The 16743-nt window shown below is 45.2% G+C and overlaps 1 protein-coding gene across 8 annotated transcripts in view; it reads left to right on the top strand.

Moving 5' to 3' along the window:
* The window catches only part of rabgap1l (RAB GTPase activating protein 1-like), a 173854-nt gene that overhangs the window by 143135 nt on the left and 13976 nt on the right, over positions 1–16743 (top strand). For 7 of the 8 annotated variants that reach the window (XM_064934787.1, XM_064934793.1, XM_064934791.1 and 4 more), the window contains one exon: positions 8422–8550. In XM_064934787.1, the coding sequence (XP_064790859.1) occupies positions 8422–8550 (129 nt within the window). Of the gene's footprint in view, positions 1–8421; positions 8551–9810; positions 9930–16743 lie in introns of those variants that run through there. The other variant, XM_064934795.1, reaches the window with a different exon arrangement.

Below are 16743 nucleotides of genomic sequence, written 5' to 3' on the forward strand. Positions count from 1 at the left end.
TTAAAAGGTACTCAGACATATACGATATACAGTTGAAGTCTGAAGTTTACATTCACCTTAGCCAAATACATTTCACAATTCCTGACATTTAATCCTAGTAAAAATTCCCTGTCTTAGGTCAGTTAGGATCACTACTTTATTTTAAGAATGTGAAATGTCAGAATAAACAGTGGAGTGATTTATTCCAGCTTTTATTTCTTTCATCACATTCCCAGTGGGTCAGATGTTTACATACACTCCATTAGTATTTGGTAGCATTGCCTTTAAATTGTTTAACTTGGGTCAAACATTTCTGGTAGCCTTCCACAAGCTTCCCACAGTAATTTGGGTGAATTTTGGCCCATTCCTCCTGACAGAGCTGGTGTAACTGAGTCAGATTTGTAGGCCTCCTTGCTCATACACGCTTTTTCAGTTCTGCCCCAAAATGTCTATAGGATTGAGGTCAGGGCTTTGTGATGGCCACTCCAATACCTTGACTTTGTTGTCCTTAAGCCATTTTGCCACAACTTTGGAAGTATGCTTGGGGTCATTGTCCATTTGGAAGACCCTTTTGTGACCAAGCTTTAACTTCCTGACTGATGTCTTGAGATGTTGCTTCAATAAATCCACAATTTTCCTGCCTCATGATGTCATCTATTTTGTGAAGTGCACCAGTCCCTCCTGCAGCAAAGCACCCCCACAACATGATGCTTCCACCCCCATGCTTCATGGTTGGGATGGTGTTCTTCGGTTTGCAAGCCTCCCCTTTTCCTCAAAACATAACGGTGGTCATTATGGCCAAACAGTTCTATTTTTGTTTCATCAGACCAGTGGACATTTCTCCAAAAATACGATCTTTGTCCCCATGTGCAGTTGCACACTGTATTCTTGCTTTTTTGTGGCGGTTTTGGAGCAGTGGCTTCTTCCTTGCTGAGCAGCCTTTCAGGTTATGTCGATATAGGATTAGTTTTACTGTGGATATCGATACTTTTGTACCTGTTTCCTCCAGCATCTTCACAGGGTATTTTGCTGTTCTCTGATTGCACTTTTCACAGCAAAAAGAACGTTCATCTCTAGGAGACAGAACGCATCTCCTTCCTGAGCGGTATGACAGCCGCGTGGTCCCATGGTGTTTATACTTGCGCACTATTGTTTGTTCAGATGAACGTGGTACCTTTAAACATTTGGAAATTGCTCCCAAGGATGAACCAGACTTGTGGAGGTCTTTTGATTGTCCCATGATGTCAAGCCAAGAGGCACTGAGTTTGAAGGTAGGCCTTGAAATACATCCACAGGTACACCTCCAATTGACTCAAATTATGTAAATTATCGGAAGCTTCTAAAGCCATGACATAATTTTCTGGAATTTTCCAAGCTATTTAAAGGCACACCCAACTTAGTCTATATAAACTTCTGACCCGCTGGAATTGTGATACAGTGAATTATAAGTGAAATAATCTGTCTGTAAATTGTTGGAAAAAGTAGTTGTCATGCATAATGTAGATGTCCTAACCGACTTGCCAAAACTATAGTTTGTTAACAAGAAATTTGTGGAGTGGTTGAAAAATGAGTTTTAATGACTCCAACCTAAGTTTATGTAAACTTCCAACTTCAACTGTACATGATGTTTTGGGTCCTGTCTAGCTTTTAATCCCAGCTACTCACAGCCCATCCCACATATCTCCACCTATTAAATAGTACAATGGCGCCGGAGGGGATGGCTGCCGTTGTATTGGCTTCTAACCAACTGTGCTATTTTTTGTATTTTTTTTCATTGTTTAACTTATTTTGTACATAATGTTGCTGCTACCATCTTTTTTGACCGAAAAGAGCTTCTGGATATCAGAACAACGATTACTCACCTCGAACTGGACGGATACTTTTTCTTTAATAAGTCCGACGCAAATGATCTCCTGCACCTCCAAGACCAGGCCCAAATCCCCGACAGAAATACAGCAGGCGGAGATCGGGGTGCCTTGTGAGAATTTGTCGGCGAGTGTATAACCTGCCTCTACCATCCGTTCTATTGGCCAACTTGCAATCACTGGAAAATAAACTGGATGATCTCCGTTCAAGACTATCCTACCAACAGGACATTAAAAACTGTAATATCTTATGTTTCACCAAGTCGTGGCTGAATGATGACACAGATAACATACAGTTGGCTGGGTTTTCCATGCATCGGCAGGACAGAACATCTATGTCTGGGAAGACGAGAAGTGTGTCTATTTGTCAATAACAGCTGTTGCACAATGTCTAATATTAAGGAAGTCTCATGGTATTGCTCGTCTGAGGTAGTGTGGTCTACAGCTTATTATGAGGTACTCTATCTACCAAGAGAGTTTTCATCTATATTTTTAGTAACCGTATATTTACCACCAAAACTGATGCTGGTACTAAGATCGCACTCAACAAGCTGTATAAGGCCATAAGCAAACAAATAAATGCTCATCCAGAAGTGACACTCCTAGTGGCCGGGAACTTTTAACCAATTTACCGCATTTCTACAAGCATAACACATGTGCAACCACACCACCTTTACTCCACACACAGAGACACGTACAAAGATCTCCCTCTCCCTACATTTGACAAATTTGACCATAATTCAATCCTCCTGATTCCTGCTTACAAGCAAAAACTAAATCAGGAAGTACCAGTGACTCGCTCATTATGGAAGTGGTCTGATGACATTGATGCTACACTACAGGACTGTTTTTCAAGCACAGACTGGAATACGTTCTGGGATTCATCCAATGGCGTTGAGGAGTATACCACCTCTGTCACCGGCTTCATCAATAAGTGCATTGACGACATCTTCCCCACAGGCAATATCCACACTGAGCTAAAGGCTAGAGCTGCCGCTTTCAAGGAGCGGGACACCAATCCGGACGCTTATAAGAAATCCCGCTATGCCTCAGACAAACCTTCAAACAGGCAAAGCGTCAATACTAAGATTGAATCCTTCTACTCCGGCTCTGATGCTCGTTGGATGTGGCTAGGCTTGCAAACTACGGTCTGCAAAGGGAAACCCAGCCACTAGTCTGCCCAGTGACGCGAGCCTACTTGATGAGCCCAAAATCCCTTTTTTTATGCTCGCTTCGAGGCAAGCATCACTGAAGCATGCATGAGAGCACCAGCTGTTCCGGATGACTATGTGATTACCCTCTGAGGCCGATGTGAGCAAGACCTTTAAACAGGTCGTCGACATTCACAAAGCTGCAGGGCCAGACAGATTACCAGGACGGGTACTCAGAGCATGCGTGGGCCAACTGGCAAGTGTCTTCACTGACATTTTCAACCTCTCCCTGACCAAGTCTGTAATACCTACATGTTTCAAGCAGACCACCATAGTCCCTATGCCCAAGAAAGTGAAGTTAACCTGCCTAAATGACTACCGACTCGTAGCACTCACGTTTGTAGCCATGAAGTGCTTTGAAAGGCTCGGCATGGCTTATGTCAACACCATCAGCCCAGAAACCCTAAACCCACTCCAATTCGCATACCGCTCCAACAGATCCACTGATGACGCTATCTCAATCGCTCTCCCCACTGCCCTTTCCCACTTGGACAAAAGGAACACCTATGTGAGAATGCTGTTCATTGACTACAGCTCAGCGTTCAACTCCATAGCACCCACAAAGCTCATCACTCATCACCCCCCCCCTGGATCCTGGACTTCCTGATGGGCCGCCCCCAGGTGGTAAAGGTAGGCAACAACACATCTGCCACGCAGATCCTCAACACGAGGGCCCTTAGGGTTGCGTGCTTAGTCCCCTCCTGTACTCCCTGTTCACCCACGACTGCGTGGCCAAGCACGACTCCAACACCATTACGTTTCCTGATGACACAACAGTGAGATGAGACAGCCTATAGTGAGGAGGTCAGAGACCTGGCAGTGTGGTGCCAGGACAACAATCTCTCCCTCAACGTGATCAAAACGAAGGAGCTGATTGTGAACCACCGGGAAAGGGAGCAGAGAATTTCAATATCCTTGATGTCCACATCACCAACAAACTGTTATGGTCCAAGCACACCAAGACAGTGGGCACGACAACACAATTAATCCCCCAGACTATTTATATTGCCCCCCCCATGAAACAACAAATCAGGATATTGAATGATGCGCTAAATCGGCTAAATACTATATTGTTAGCAGATCCGTTTATGATGGTATCACTCTACTTGTTTTGATGCCCCCACGAGTGTTGGGATAGGAATGCCGAGCTATCCGTATCATGCCGGCATCTTAAGGAGGTCACATTGATTTCAATTTCCAATATTTCACTGAGACTTAGGCCAAGTTGATGCTGCATAATGTTGTTCTAGAAACAAGGAGCATGTCGGGATGCATGGTGCTGCGTTTCTCCTCTGTTTCAACACCGTAGTGCAAGGGCATCGCAAAGAATGATCTCCCCTGTGTATCAGAGTACTGCAAATGCTGTGCTATTTCTGCCGAATGCAGGTTGCCTTTATTTTGACAACAAAAAAACGACACTCAATTGGTTGGACATTGTTCCGTTTTTTTAAGATGAACTATGTAAATGATTTTGTTATGTACAATGGTCTCAATATGAAAACCTTGCAATTAAACCTGCAAATAAAAGCTAGAGTGGCTTGTTTGAATTCTATTTTTTTTTAACTTGTCATGATTGCACTGCAAATGTGACTTTCCCATGTGAATCACTCAGAGGGGAAATGGGTTTCAGTGAGGATAACAGTCAGGTCCACAGAAACCTACTGTATCCTTCTCTTCACACTACATCACAACCCCGGGTGGAAAGGGAAATTAAGAGAGGGAGTGATGGAGAGGTGGATGTCTTTGCTATTAATGATGGCAATAAAAGAGAGCGAGGGAGAGAGTGATAGAGGAGAAGACATCAGAAGAGAGAGAGGGAGATGAAAGAGAAAGTGCTTTGTGGGAAGAAACCATGTCTGACATGAACTAGCAGCTACTGGGAGGGCTATGGTCATAGCTCCTTCTGTTTGAGCTGATACACTGTCTCTACACAGTCTCTCCTCTGGGATGATACCCCTATTACAGTCTATTTGATTTTTACAAAGCCTCCGGCAACAACAGAGTAATGCTTTTATGCCAATAACGTGTGTGTGTGTGAGAGATTGTATATGAAAAAGGGAGATACCATGAGGATAGCGATAAAAGTGTATATTTGAGGGCGTCGGTAGAGTAAAGGGGTTCCACTGCCTCTTTTCTATTGGTCAGGTATGACAGCATTCTCCCCAATGGGCCCCCCACTCCCCCCCTCCCTTCCCCCCTCTCTCTCTCTCTCGCTCTCTCTCTCTCGCTCTCTCGCTCTCTCTCTCTCCCCCCCTCCCTCTGTGCACTTGCCCTCCCCTGCCTGTCTGCTGTAGTCCATTTGGAGCGCACAGCAGCGGCAGTAGCATCTGTTAGCGGTTAGCCATTAACAGCAGTGCTGAAAAGGGGGAGGCCCCGTTACATTTGTTTTCAGGGATGTCTACCACGAACGCATCAACCCACGGACACCCTCTCTCACTCCCCTTCCCCCCCTGTCCTCCTTCCCTCTCTACTCCCCCTCTTCTTCTAGCACCTCTCCGCCTCAGTGTTTCGGTCACATGCTCCCTGTCTCTCTCCCTCCGTGTTTTGCGCGCATGCTTAACCGTCCGCCCGCCCAGCCCCAGACCAGACTTCTGCATTGGAGCAGCACGAGCAGCAGTGTTAGCCATTAGCTGTTAGCATTGCAGGCCTTTTAGGTGGTGAGTGCTATAGGAGAGAAGAGGGAGGAGGGAGCACTAGCGTGGTTTGCTTCTCCACCTGCCTCGCCTATCCGTGACCCGACCTGTGGCTCCAGGGGTCCCCTGCGCTCCTGTTAGGCTTTGGACACAGCAAATAGACCCTCCTGTTCTGCAAAGGACCTGGAAGGAAACCTTTACTTTGACCGGAAGGTATTCTACTCTGGCTGTGTTTTGTTAGGAAAGTCTACTCTGCTGGAGTTCTTAGGTGAAGGAGTCCCTTTTTTTTGAAGCCTTGCTGTTTCTGCGAACAGAGGGCAAGGACTGTTTCAGTGCTCCTCTGTGGAAGTGAAGGATTTCCTGAAGAAGAGAGACACACACAGGCTTGTGTGCCCAGTGTCCTGCTTAAGCTCACTGCCAGAGCCATCCTCTCTCCTCTGCCTCTCCCTGATCTAATGTGATCTCCAGCACCATGTCTGTTTCCTCTCTGACTCTTGAGTCACTATGAGGACCATTCAGCTGTGCACAAACGCGGCTCCCAAGACGTCACATTCGGGACGGAAGCAGCTTCTGCCTAAGGCTGTGTGACTGATAGAAACACATTTAAACATAACAAGATTCCTCTGCTTCCGAAGTGTTTTACATCAGGACTGCTCGGGTGTAAAGGGACAACATCATTTGGAAGGGATTTTTAAAGATGGATTTTTTTTTTTTGTGAAGCAAACTCAATCCATCTACTTTGCCCGCTGTGGCCTGTATGTATTCATCGTCACCCCAGGACTGGCGATATAAAAGTACCCCGCTTTCTTTGATGTCTTTTCTCGTTTATGCGAAGTCCTGGGCATAGGGGCTTGGTTGTGAGAGAGGGATTCTCTTCTCTTTGAAGAAGGAGAGTGGAGGATAATAAGTGGAAGACTCATCCCCTGTCGTCAGTTTAAACCGACTAACCGCGTGCCGTCTGTTTTGCTGCTAGGCAACGGCATGCCCATTTTTAGAATTTCTGGGGGAAAAAGCAGTGTGATACAGGATCGGTATCTATTCAGAACTGTGCCTGTGTAATATTTCTTTGGCTATATCACAGTGATAGCACCCCATATCTACGTTATGCTGGATGCTCTGGTCAGTTGTGAGGCAGGGACTATAGTGTTATCAGGCCTAGTGGCTGTGTCTGCTCTCTGACAGTGGTGCTTACTGAATGGACACGATGAACCCAACAAACTTACTGATTCTCTATGCTGCTCAAACCTGCTGGATTCTCTCTACCTTTTGAAAATAATTATGTTTATGGTCTATTTTTGCCAAGTTTTGTGTTATTATTATTGGGCATGACAGTCTATCGAGAGAAGCTCCCATCCAACACTTCGCTGTCTCTCACTGCCTGGAACGATCAACCTGTTATTTTCCCCTAAAGATCACCGCTGTCATTTGCAAAGTTTGCATTGCTAAACAGCCAAAGAAAAACATATTTGCTGGACTCTGACCTCAAGTTTTTGCCCGGGGTGACTGACCCTGATACGAACCTGTCCCCGGCTACGTCTACGCTTTCGGACTGCACGCTGGAGTCGCCCTTCACCCTGGCCACCCTGGCCCCAGAGCGGGATCCTCCCTCCCCCTCTCGCTCTCCGCCCTCCTCTCCCTCCATTTCCCCCACCACTCCACCCTCACCCTCGGTGATGACGCCAGCGGTGCGGAAGGGCAGCTGGGGGGCAGAGGAAGGGGGTTCAGCAGAGGAGAAGGCTGGGGAGACGGACTCTGTCTGTAAGGTGATGGGGCTCCTGGGGATGGGCCACCGCCTCTTTGTTCCCCGACTACTGGCGGTGAGACTGGGACAGGGAGTGAGACAGGATAGGTGGGTGGTGGGTGGGTGGACAATCTTACCCTGCCGAGGGCTACTGCAGGCGTAAACCTTCTTCTCAGTGCAGTTATGTTTCAAAATGCTTTCGTAATGTATTTATATTGTTGAATTGCGTATAAGGTTGAATAGCTTGGGCTGTGTGAGTCTAATTTTGGATGATCATTATGACAATGCATCGGAATGCCAACGGGTGGCGCTATTACAGTTATTGCCATCGTAGTCGACCTGTTCTAACTCTCAGTTGGCATGTCACACTAACAGATATGTTGTATCGAAGTAGTATTATTGCAAAATACTACTATTACAGACAGAGTTTGACATTACAGTGTCATGCTTTCAGACCTTCTGGTGTCAAGGGAGCTAAAAATGCGACTTCCACGCTTTCTGTAACAGTCTTGCTAATATGAGCGCTCTGGTTGAGATTTACTAAGCACTTGTTCTGGGTGCAAAACAAAAAAATGCTGCAAAATCAAACTATACCGTAATGTCTTATTCCTTCTTCAAGGCTCCCGAGTGGTGCAGCGGTCTAAGGCACTGCATTTCAGTGCTAGAGGCGTCACTACAGACCCTGGTTCGATTTCGATTCCATGTTGTATCACAAGCGGCCGTGATTGGGAGTCCCATAGGGCGGCGCACAATTGGCCCAGTGTCGACCGGGTTAGGGTTTGGCCGGGGTAGGCCGTCATTGTAAATAAAAAAAATTGTTCTTGACTGGCTTGCCGAGTTAACTAAAAAATAAAAGCCTTTGCTTTACCTTTTCAATACCCTCTATAATAGACTGGTGCAAAGTTTGGGCCAAACACCAAGCAGATTTAAAGTAATTTATACTATATATACTCTGTTCTATTGGCTGAGCTTCTCTTGTCTTTTCCCCACAGACGTCTAAGGAAGACTTGCTCCAGGCTGATTTCGAGGGAGCACTGAAGTTCTTCAGGGTCCAGCTGCCGAAGCGCTACCGGGCTGCGGAGAACGCTCGCAGGCTCATGGAACAGGCCTGTAGCATCAAGGTAGGAACAATTTATTCGGTTTTCCGTTCCCCTGCAATGCACACACTGCACCGACCACTGGTCCGAAATTGAGCTCTGCTCAGAAGCTTATGTGTCCGACTGGGCGAAATCCGGTTTTTATTTCCATAGATGTGGAATTGTTCAGCCTAGTTGACTAGGCCAGTCTGACTCCTCAGCCAGGTTTGCTATCAGAGCCGAACAGATGACGATTCCTTGTGAACTTTTTTTCCTTTATTGGTCTCTCTATATCACGGGGCACTTCACATCTGTCTGTCTGTCTGTCTGTGTGTGGTTTTAAATGTAAACTGTACCTACATCCTCCCACACGGAGAATATAATGAGGTCTGTGGTATTTGGGGAATGTGCTGAGGTCAGGAGGAGGCCCCAGTGGCCCAAGGCTACCTGCCTGCACACAGAGATGACAGGCTCAAGACAACCACACACACAAAACACGCATACATACATTCACATTCCTTCACACTCTTCACATACACTGCTGCTACTCTGTTTATTATCTATGCATAGTCACTCTATCCCTACCAGTACCGGTGTACCACCTGTATATAGCCTCGTTATTGTTATTTTGTGTTACTATTTTTCCTTTAGTTTATTTGGCAAATGTTTCTTACTTTTTCAAGCTCTACATTGTTGCCTAAGGGCTCGTATGTAAGCATTTCACGGTAAGGTCTACACCCGTTGTATTCGGCGCATGTGACAAGTAAAATGTGATTTTGATTTACGCAGCAGCTCCCGTTAGTGTGTGTGCTCGCTTCGCAACTGTGTATAGGTATAGGCGAACCTAGAAGGCAAAGGCATTTATACTCTCACAGGAAGGAAGAAGAGCGAATTGGAAGAGCCAATTCTCTCCATCTCCACCCATCCTGTATATATATCCTCTCTCCCACCCCCCTCTCTCCTGTGTATTTCTAACCACAGGATATCCTCAGTGTAGACACTCTGCATGCGCTATCATGCAATTATTTTGTTGCACAAGCTTATCTCTGATAGATCCAGGAAGAAAGTGATCTGCCAAATGTTCTGCTTTCAATGAAAATGTTTGAGTCATATTACGTCACCTTCTCACATACTAGACATCATGTAAAACACACGTACCGCAGGAGGCTGCTGAGAGGAGGACGACTCAAAACGGTGGCTGGAATGGAGTGAATGGTATCAAACGCATGGAAACCACGTATTTTGATGAGTTCAATTACCATTCCATTTATTTCCGTTCCAGCCATTACTTTGAGCCCGTTCTCCGACACCGACATGCGAGTCCAGAGGATGGTTTGAGACAGGCAGGCTCTAGGACCATGAGAGAGAGTCTGGGAGAGAGCTAGAGCAAGAAGGCGGGCCTTAAAATGACAGACATGCACAAGGTGAGCTGGACAGGTGAGTCAGCAGGAGTAGGAGAAAGAAATGGAGGACAACTCCTTAATCTCTTTAGTTTTGATTCGGGCCAGACAGTCTGTCTCTGCTCTTTTTCGACCAGCATCAGTGTTTGATTCTGGATGAACTGTGCAACGAGAGACTTTACCTGGCTCGGCCGACTCCTGTGTTCTGTGACTGTCTTCCTCACACACACACACACTGCAAGACTGAAGACACAACGTGAAGCCAGCCTACACTCTGAGCGCGCAAGGCTGTTTGTTTTGGTTTAGCTTCGGCCATTTGAACCAAAGAGGAAGATATCAAATCGACTAGCTGCTCAAAGACATTCTCGACTGTGATTGCGGTGGGCCGTCAAGTCTCTTGGGAACTAAAACATGTAATAGGACCCTCTGATTGACTGGCTGTTAGGACTGATCTGGAATCTGCTTCGGAATACAGGGGACTTTCCAAGACTCTGGGGCATGAATGAATTGCCTGATCAAAACGCATCCAGCAAGAGTTAATTAACTTAGAGAGAGAGAGACCCTTCATTTTCCTCTGAAGTGACATTGTGCCTGAGGTGTTTTGACAGAGAAGAGGCTCCAGAATTATCCACTCTATTTTTGCATTTGTCCTTCTTGAACATGTTTTTTTCCAAACCTATTTCATATTTTTGTGGAACGAAAAAAGATTCTGGGGAAGGTGTGTGTGTCTGTCCTGTGCCCGCGTGTGCGTTCACCGCTCTCAGGAGACAAGCTCATGGAGTGAGTGCGAGAGAGAGTGAGAGAGAGATAATTTCATTACAGAATTTGGTGTCATTAGAAGCACAGTGTCTCCCGGCGACCACAACCGTCATACCCTGTCAACGGAACTGCACTTCATCAAGCTCTGCGTTGAATCAGCTGACACACCTCATTAATATGTCCAAAAAAAGGAAAGCTAGCTTGCCTGTTCACTTTACTTTGTCCTTTCATTTTTTTGTTGATGTCTAAAGCGGATCAACTTGACTGCTAAGCAGCTTAGGAGTCAAGTTGATCACCTGCTAGTTGGGGAGTGAAGCATTCTACAAGTACCAACCCCACAGGATTATGGGGTGGAATTTGAATTTCACAGCCCTAAACACTCCCAAGGACAACGTTGAGGAAACTTCAAGACAGTTCCAGGACAAAAAAGAAGACATAAAAAGGTCTTGTAAGGCCTAGCATTAGAAGTCCATTCAAAACCAACTCGGGATACCCACTGAAGGCGCTTGATTTGATTGTTTAATCTAGTTGCGGTTATTACATTTCTTCTGCCTGCTTTCAAAATTCCTCTGGGAGAAAGTTTCAGGTTCAGCTGTTTCACCAGTGGAAGAAGTGACAAGAGAGAGGGGAAGAGAAGGAGCGGTTACTCAGAATGCTACTCCCTTGAGAGAAGGAAGGAGGAGAACGTGGACAGTGCCTTTCCACACCAGGGAGATCTCCTGAAAGGTAGCTAGGCAAAGCCCCAGGAGGATCTGAAGTGAACAGTTGGGTCCTGAGGAGCCAGGCTGCAGGCAAATGTAGCCTCAACTTTGGAAGTATTTTTTTAAATTATAGCCACCAAATGAGCTATTCTTTTCTTCATAATTTCGTTTTATTTTTATTCAGGTTTTTTTGGAGGACACAAACTCTGTGTGATGTGTGCAGACTGCAGTGGCACTTAACACTTTGAGTCATTGTGGTCGGTCGGGACAGTTCCAACACTTTCTCAGACACATTCGCTAAAACATACAGTTGAAGTGTGTGTGTGTGTAGTTGAGTAGGAGTGCGACTAAACCAGACTATCTTACCAAGACCAAAGGGAGGTGAAAATAATACCCTGAGCGAAACCTGAGAGGAGCGGATTGCAGGACAAACAAATGGAGGAAAGGAAGAAAGAAGGAAGATAAATAGCAGCCTTGCGGTTCTGAGGAAGAGGGGGGGTGAACGAAAGACACACTAGCATCCTCTTAACACGCTTGAGAACACCAAGCGAGAGAAACCGCGAGACTGACGTGTGTGTTGTTATGCAGGGATCCTCCCTTACTCTCTCCTACCTCACTCCATGCTGCCCTCCTTTAGGGGTGTGGCTTGTACCCTGAGGGACAGTGAAAGAGGCCAGTCACTCCTCAAGCTCTTTGACTGACCTGTTGCCTCTACTGCTCTCCTCCACCCCTCCACTCCTCGCCTTCTTTCCCCCACCTGTGGAGCTGACTACTATCCTGTGTCAAGATGATGGAAGAGATCTCGATCACAGTGGCGTATGATGCCCATGTCATCAACCAGATCTATGAGGAGGATATCCTGGTTAGCCTGGTGGCCCACTCCAAGCCTCGCAAACCTGTGGTAGGTGTAAGTCTAGGTTAAGTCTGAGTCACTCCTCAGTCACTCCTCAGTCCTGGCTACTTCTGCCAGCCTCAACCGTCTTCACTTCTGACTGCACTTTGACTGCCTAAGTACCGCTGAAGGAAACACTGCTTGTTTGTGCAACAGCAAGAACACTTTGTATCATTTTTCAGCTGGCTTGTAGGATACAGTGTAGATTGTAGTGTGTGTCAGTCAGTCAAAATCTGGTGCCGGACAAGTGACCTGGAAGATTTTATTTTATCGGACATTTGAGATATTTCCCGGTCATCCATATGCATTGGGTGCGTAATCCATTAGGGCGTCCGCCATCGCAATCAATAAACAAGGGACTATGTCCAAATGAGACACATTTACGTGTCCTTAGAAACAGCCTGTAACAAATGACAAAAACACCTTGTGTATCGATGTGTAGCGTATGAAAAACTTTGGAGCCTAATGTTTTGTTGGTTTTTAATTTCCTAAAACATAAATTGTGCACCGCATGGTTCAGCTGTCAGGGATTTGAGCACTAAATGCATCAGGGCATTGCATGCATACAGTATAGGCCTATAGGCTTAGGAGCCCACTGTATGATATTAATATTTTAACAAGTGTATATAAAGTAAGAGAAGCTTAGGGCTAGCCCCAGGGAGAGCGTAATAGAAATATGCCTGTGGCATGCTACGACACCAACATACATTTCTTTGTATGATAGGCTACCGTGTCTGCTATAGAGAGATACAGGACAGAACAGGAGGCTAAATAGTTAATTTTCGATGCTAATATTTTTTGTAAAGCTAAGCATTGTTTTTTTGTAGATTATAGGAGGAGCTCTGGTTGGCCTAAAACGTTCTTCCTCACCTCGCGTTCAAATGTCGGAGTCAGTTGGAGCGCCAGTGTGCACAGCCTTTATGTCATAGGCCTGCAGAGTAATAGGCTTCTAGCCACACCACACCAAACCTTCACAAACATTTCTGAACTTTTGGGTAATAGCAAAAGTAAGTCAAGCCATTGGGGAAATGCAAACATGATATTATATATTGCGGCAGACACAACATTACAGTTGGAACTTAATTTGGCCAAAGAAAATGGCTCAACAGAATGAAACAAAACACTTGTGAACTGGCTTAAATATTCCCAAAAATGTTGATTAAGTTATATTACAGCAATTACCAATCAAGGCTAGTTTCTACCGTATCTAACACATGACAGCGATAAGATGAGAACATTTATTTAACTTAAACTAAATACGTATAACACAAAGATCAAACTTAATTTAGCCAATGAAAATGACTCAACAGAATTAATCGCACCAGGTTTTGCATATTTAAAGAACTGGTTTAGATTAATAAATAGGCTAACAATGATCTACAATAATAAGAATAATGATAAAACAAATGTGAAAAAAATTGTAACTGGAATAGCGAGTTTAACAGTAGCCTGCATTTGGCCGCGCCAATGTTCTTCTCATCTTAATCCATTACAATAGTAAGAATTGTCCATACAAAGGACAAATCCCTTTTTAGGCTTTTCACTATAGACATACTTTCTAACTTTTGTTTTACTTCAATTAAAAAGGCCTCCATTTTCGCAATCAACAGTAGCCAAGGCTCCACTCTCTCTCTCTCTCTCTCTCTCTCTTGCCTTAGATGCCGGCGCATGCACGTACAACAGCGCACAAGGAGTGAGAGAATGGTACTGAAGCGCAAAATCTGGGTGTATGATAGGTAGCCTTGGACAATTTGGCCAGCTACAATTTTATTTATCGGCTCTTAATTTATTTTATCGGCCAAAAGCCAGAAATTACCAGCTAACGGAAACCCTGGTATGAGTTGATGCACTGAAATGCAGTTTGAATTTGGATTGTAATTGTAGATATACACTGAGTATACAAAACATTAAGAACACCTACTCTTTCCATGACATAGACTGACCAGGTGAATCCTGGTGAAATCTATGATCCCTTATTGACAGGTTAAAAAAAGATTGCTAAGCCTTGAGACAAATGAGACATGGATTGTGTGTGTGCCATTCAGAGAGTGAATTGGCAAGACAAAATATTTAAGTGCCTTTGGATGGGTTATGGTACTTGGTGCCAGGCGCAGCTGGGGTTTTCACGCTCAACAGTATTCCGTGTGTATAAAGAATGGTACACCACCGAAAGGACATCCAGCCAACTTCCCACAACTGCTGGAAACATTGGTGTCAACATGGGCCAGCATCCCAGTGGAACCTTCATGCTTGACGAATTGAGACTGTTCTGAGGGCAAAGGGGGGTGCAACTCAATTTTAGGTGTTCCTAGTGTTTGGTATACTCAGTGTATTTCAGTGGTTCAGTGTGTACTGCTAGTAGTCTTTTCCCTCTCTCCAGTCAGCAAAATTTCAGGATGCTAACCAAATTACAATTGTCAGATTGTTTCAATTACAGAGTTATTTTCAGACTCAAAGGAGACCTTATTCTTCACTCAGCATGTCAAATCAAATTGTATTGGTCACGTACACATGGTTAGCAGATGTTAATGCGAGTGTAGTGAAAAAAAGGCCTCCATTTTCGCAATGCTTGAAATGCTTGTTCTTCTAGTTCCGACAGTGCAGTAATCTGACAATTCCCCAACAACAAATGTAAAGGGGTGAATGAGAATATGTACATATAAATATATGGATGAGCGATGGCCGAGCGGCATAGGCAAGGTTCAATAGATGGTATGCAATACAGTATATACTTATGAGTAATGTAAGATATGTAAACATTATATAAAGTGGCTAGTGATCCATTTATTATTCAATTTTACCTTTATTTATCTTGGCAAGTCAGTTAAGAACAAATTTGCCTTGTTCAGGGGCAGAACGACACATTTTTACCTTGTCAGCTAGCGGATTCGATCTTGCAACCTTTCGGTTACTAGTCCAACGTTCTAACCACTAGGCTACCTGCCGCCCCCATTAAAGTGGTCAGTGATTGGGTCTTAATGTAGGCAGCAGCCTCTCTGAGTTAGTGATTGCTGTTTAACAGCCTGATGGCCTTCACCACCTGGGGGCGGCCCGCATTGTCTGTCGACCTGTTGGGGCGGTATGCAAACTGAAGTGGGTCTAGGGTGGCCGGTGAGGTGGAGGTGATATGATCCTTGAATAGTCTTTCAAAGCACTTGTTGATGACAGAAGTGAGTGCTACGGGGCGGTAGTGATTTAGTTCAGTTATCTTTGCCTTCTTGGGTACAGGAACAATGGTGGCCATCTTGAAGCATGTCGGGACAGCAGACTGGGATAGGGAGGGATTGAATATGTCCGTAAGCACACCAGTCAGCTGGTCTGCGGATGGAGCTTGGGATGCTGTCTAGGCCAGCAGCCTTGCGAGGGTTAACACGTTTAACATTTTTACTCACTTTGGCCACAGAGAAGGGGAGTGGTGCAGTCCTTGTTAGCAGGCCGCGACGGTGGCACTGTATTGTCCTCAAAGCGGGCAAAGAAGGTGTTTTAGTTTGTCTGGAAGCGTGACATCAGTGTCCGTGACGTGGCTGATTTTCTTTTTGTACTCCGTGATTTCCTGTAGACCCTGCCACATGCGTCTTGTGTCTGAGCCGTTGAATTGCGATAAACACATGTATGAACACGTGCAGGTCTTTGTTCTTGTGTGTTTTTCTGGTCATCGAATTCAAACACAACAGTTTTCCTTACTTGACTGTTTTTGAATCCTAAGCTAGTGCAGTGACAGTCATTTTGATATTAAAATGTTTTCAGCCAGGAAAGGCACCATTATGCAACAGTTAGCCTATTTTCCACAGTGCACACAGTCTGTCAGGCTTATAGCAGAGAATAATACTGTGCTAGGCTCAGATGAAGAGCATGTGTTTCACATCGGCTCGGGTCAGTTCATCAACTAAAATCCAAAGCGAGGGTGATTTTTACAGTTATCTGAATTGAATTTCAATGCGTTTGAAATGGTTGGAATTGGAATTTACCCCATCTCTGATGTGTCAATGAATGTGCATGCCGTGTCTTGGTGTACATATGAGGATTAGTGCGCCCTGAAACATCCACACACTGTGTATACTGTGAGGGTATAGTATTGGACAGGAAAATAACATTGGTCTGTAATCTCTAACTGTTGTGTGCCTACAGGTTCCAGCTCTGTCCTGGTAAGGAGTGGCTCTAGAACAATGCTTGTATGTAGTTTAGGCTATCTCTGGAGAGCTGAGCCTCTCATGAACTCTGGCCTATTTTGTCAGTGGGTCAAGGTTAGCTTACCCTTAGGTTGTGTCCCTATGGGCCCTTATCAAAAGTAGTGCACTACATAAGGAATATGGTGCCATTGACCCAGCCCTAGTTTATTTTGATTCTCATTGCGCTACATAGCCCCAGCTGCCACCAATAGGGTCTGGTTCCAGCAGATGCTTTCTCACGCCACAGAAGCTGTGAGACATACAAGATGAGCCAGGCTGTCAAATGGTTACCACCACCAACCGCATGGGTGGTGAAA

The sequence above is a fragment of the Oncorhynchus masou genome, chromosome 24 (assembly GCF_036934945.1).
Source record: "Oncorhynchus masou masou isolate Uvic2021 chromosome 24, UVic_Omas_1.1, whole genome shotgun sequence".
NCBI classification, from domain to species: Eukaryota; Metazoa; Chordata; class Actinopteri; order Salmoniformes; family Salmonidae; genus Oncorhynchus; species Oncorhynchus masou.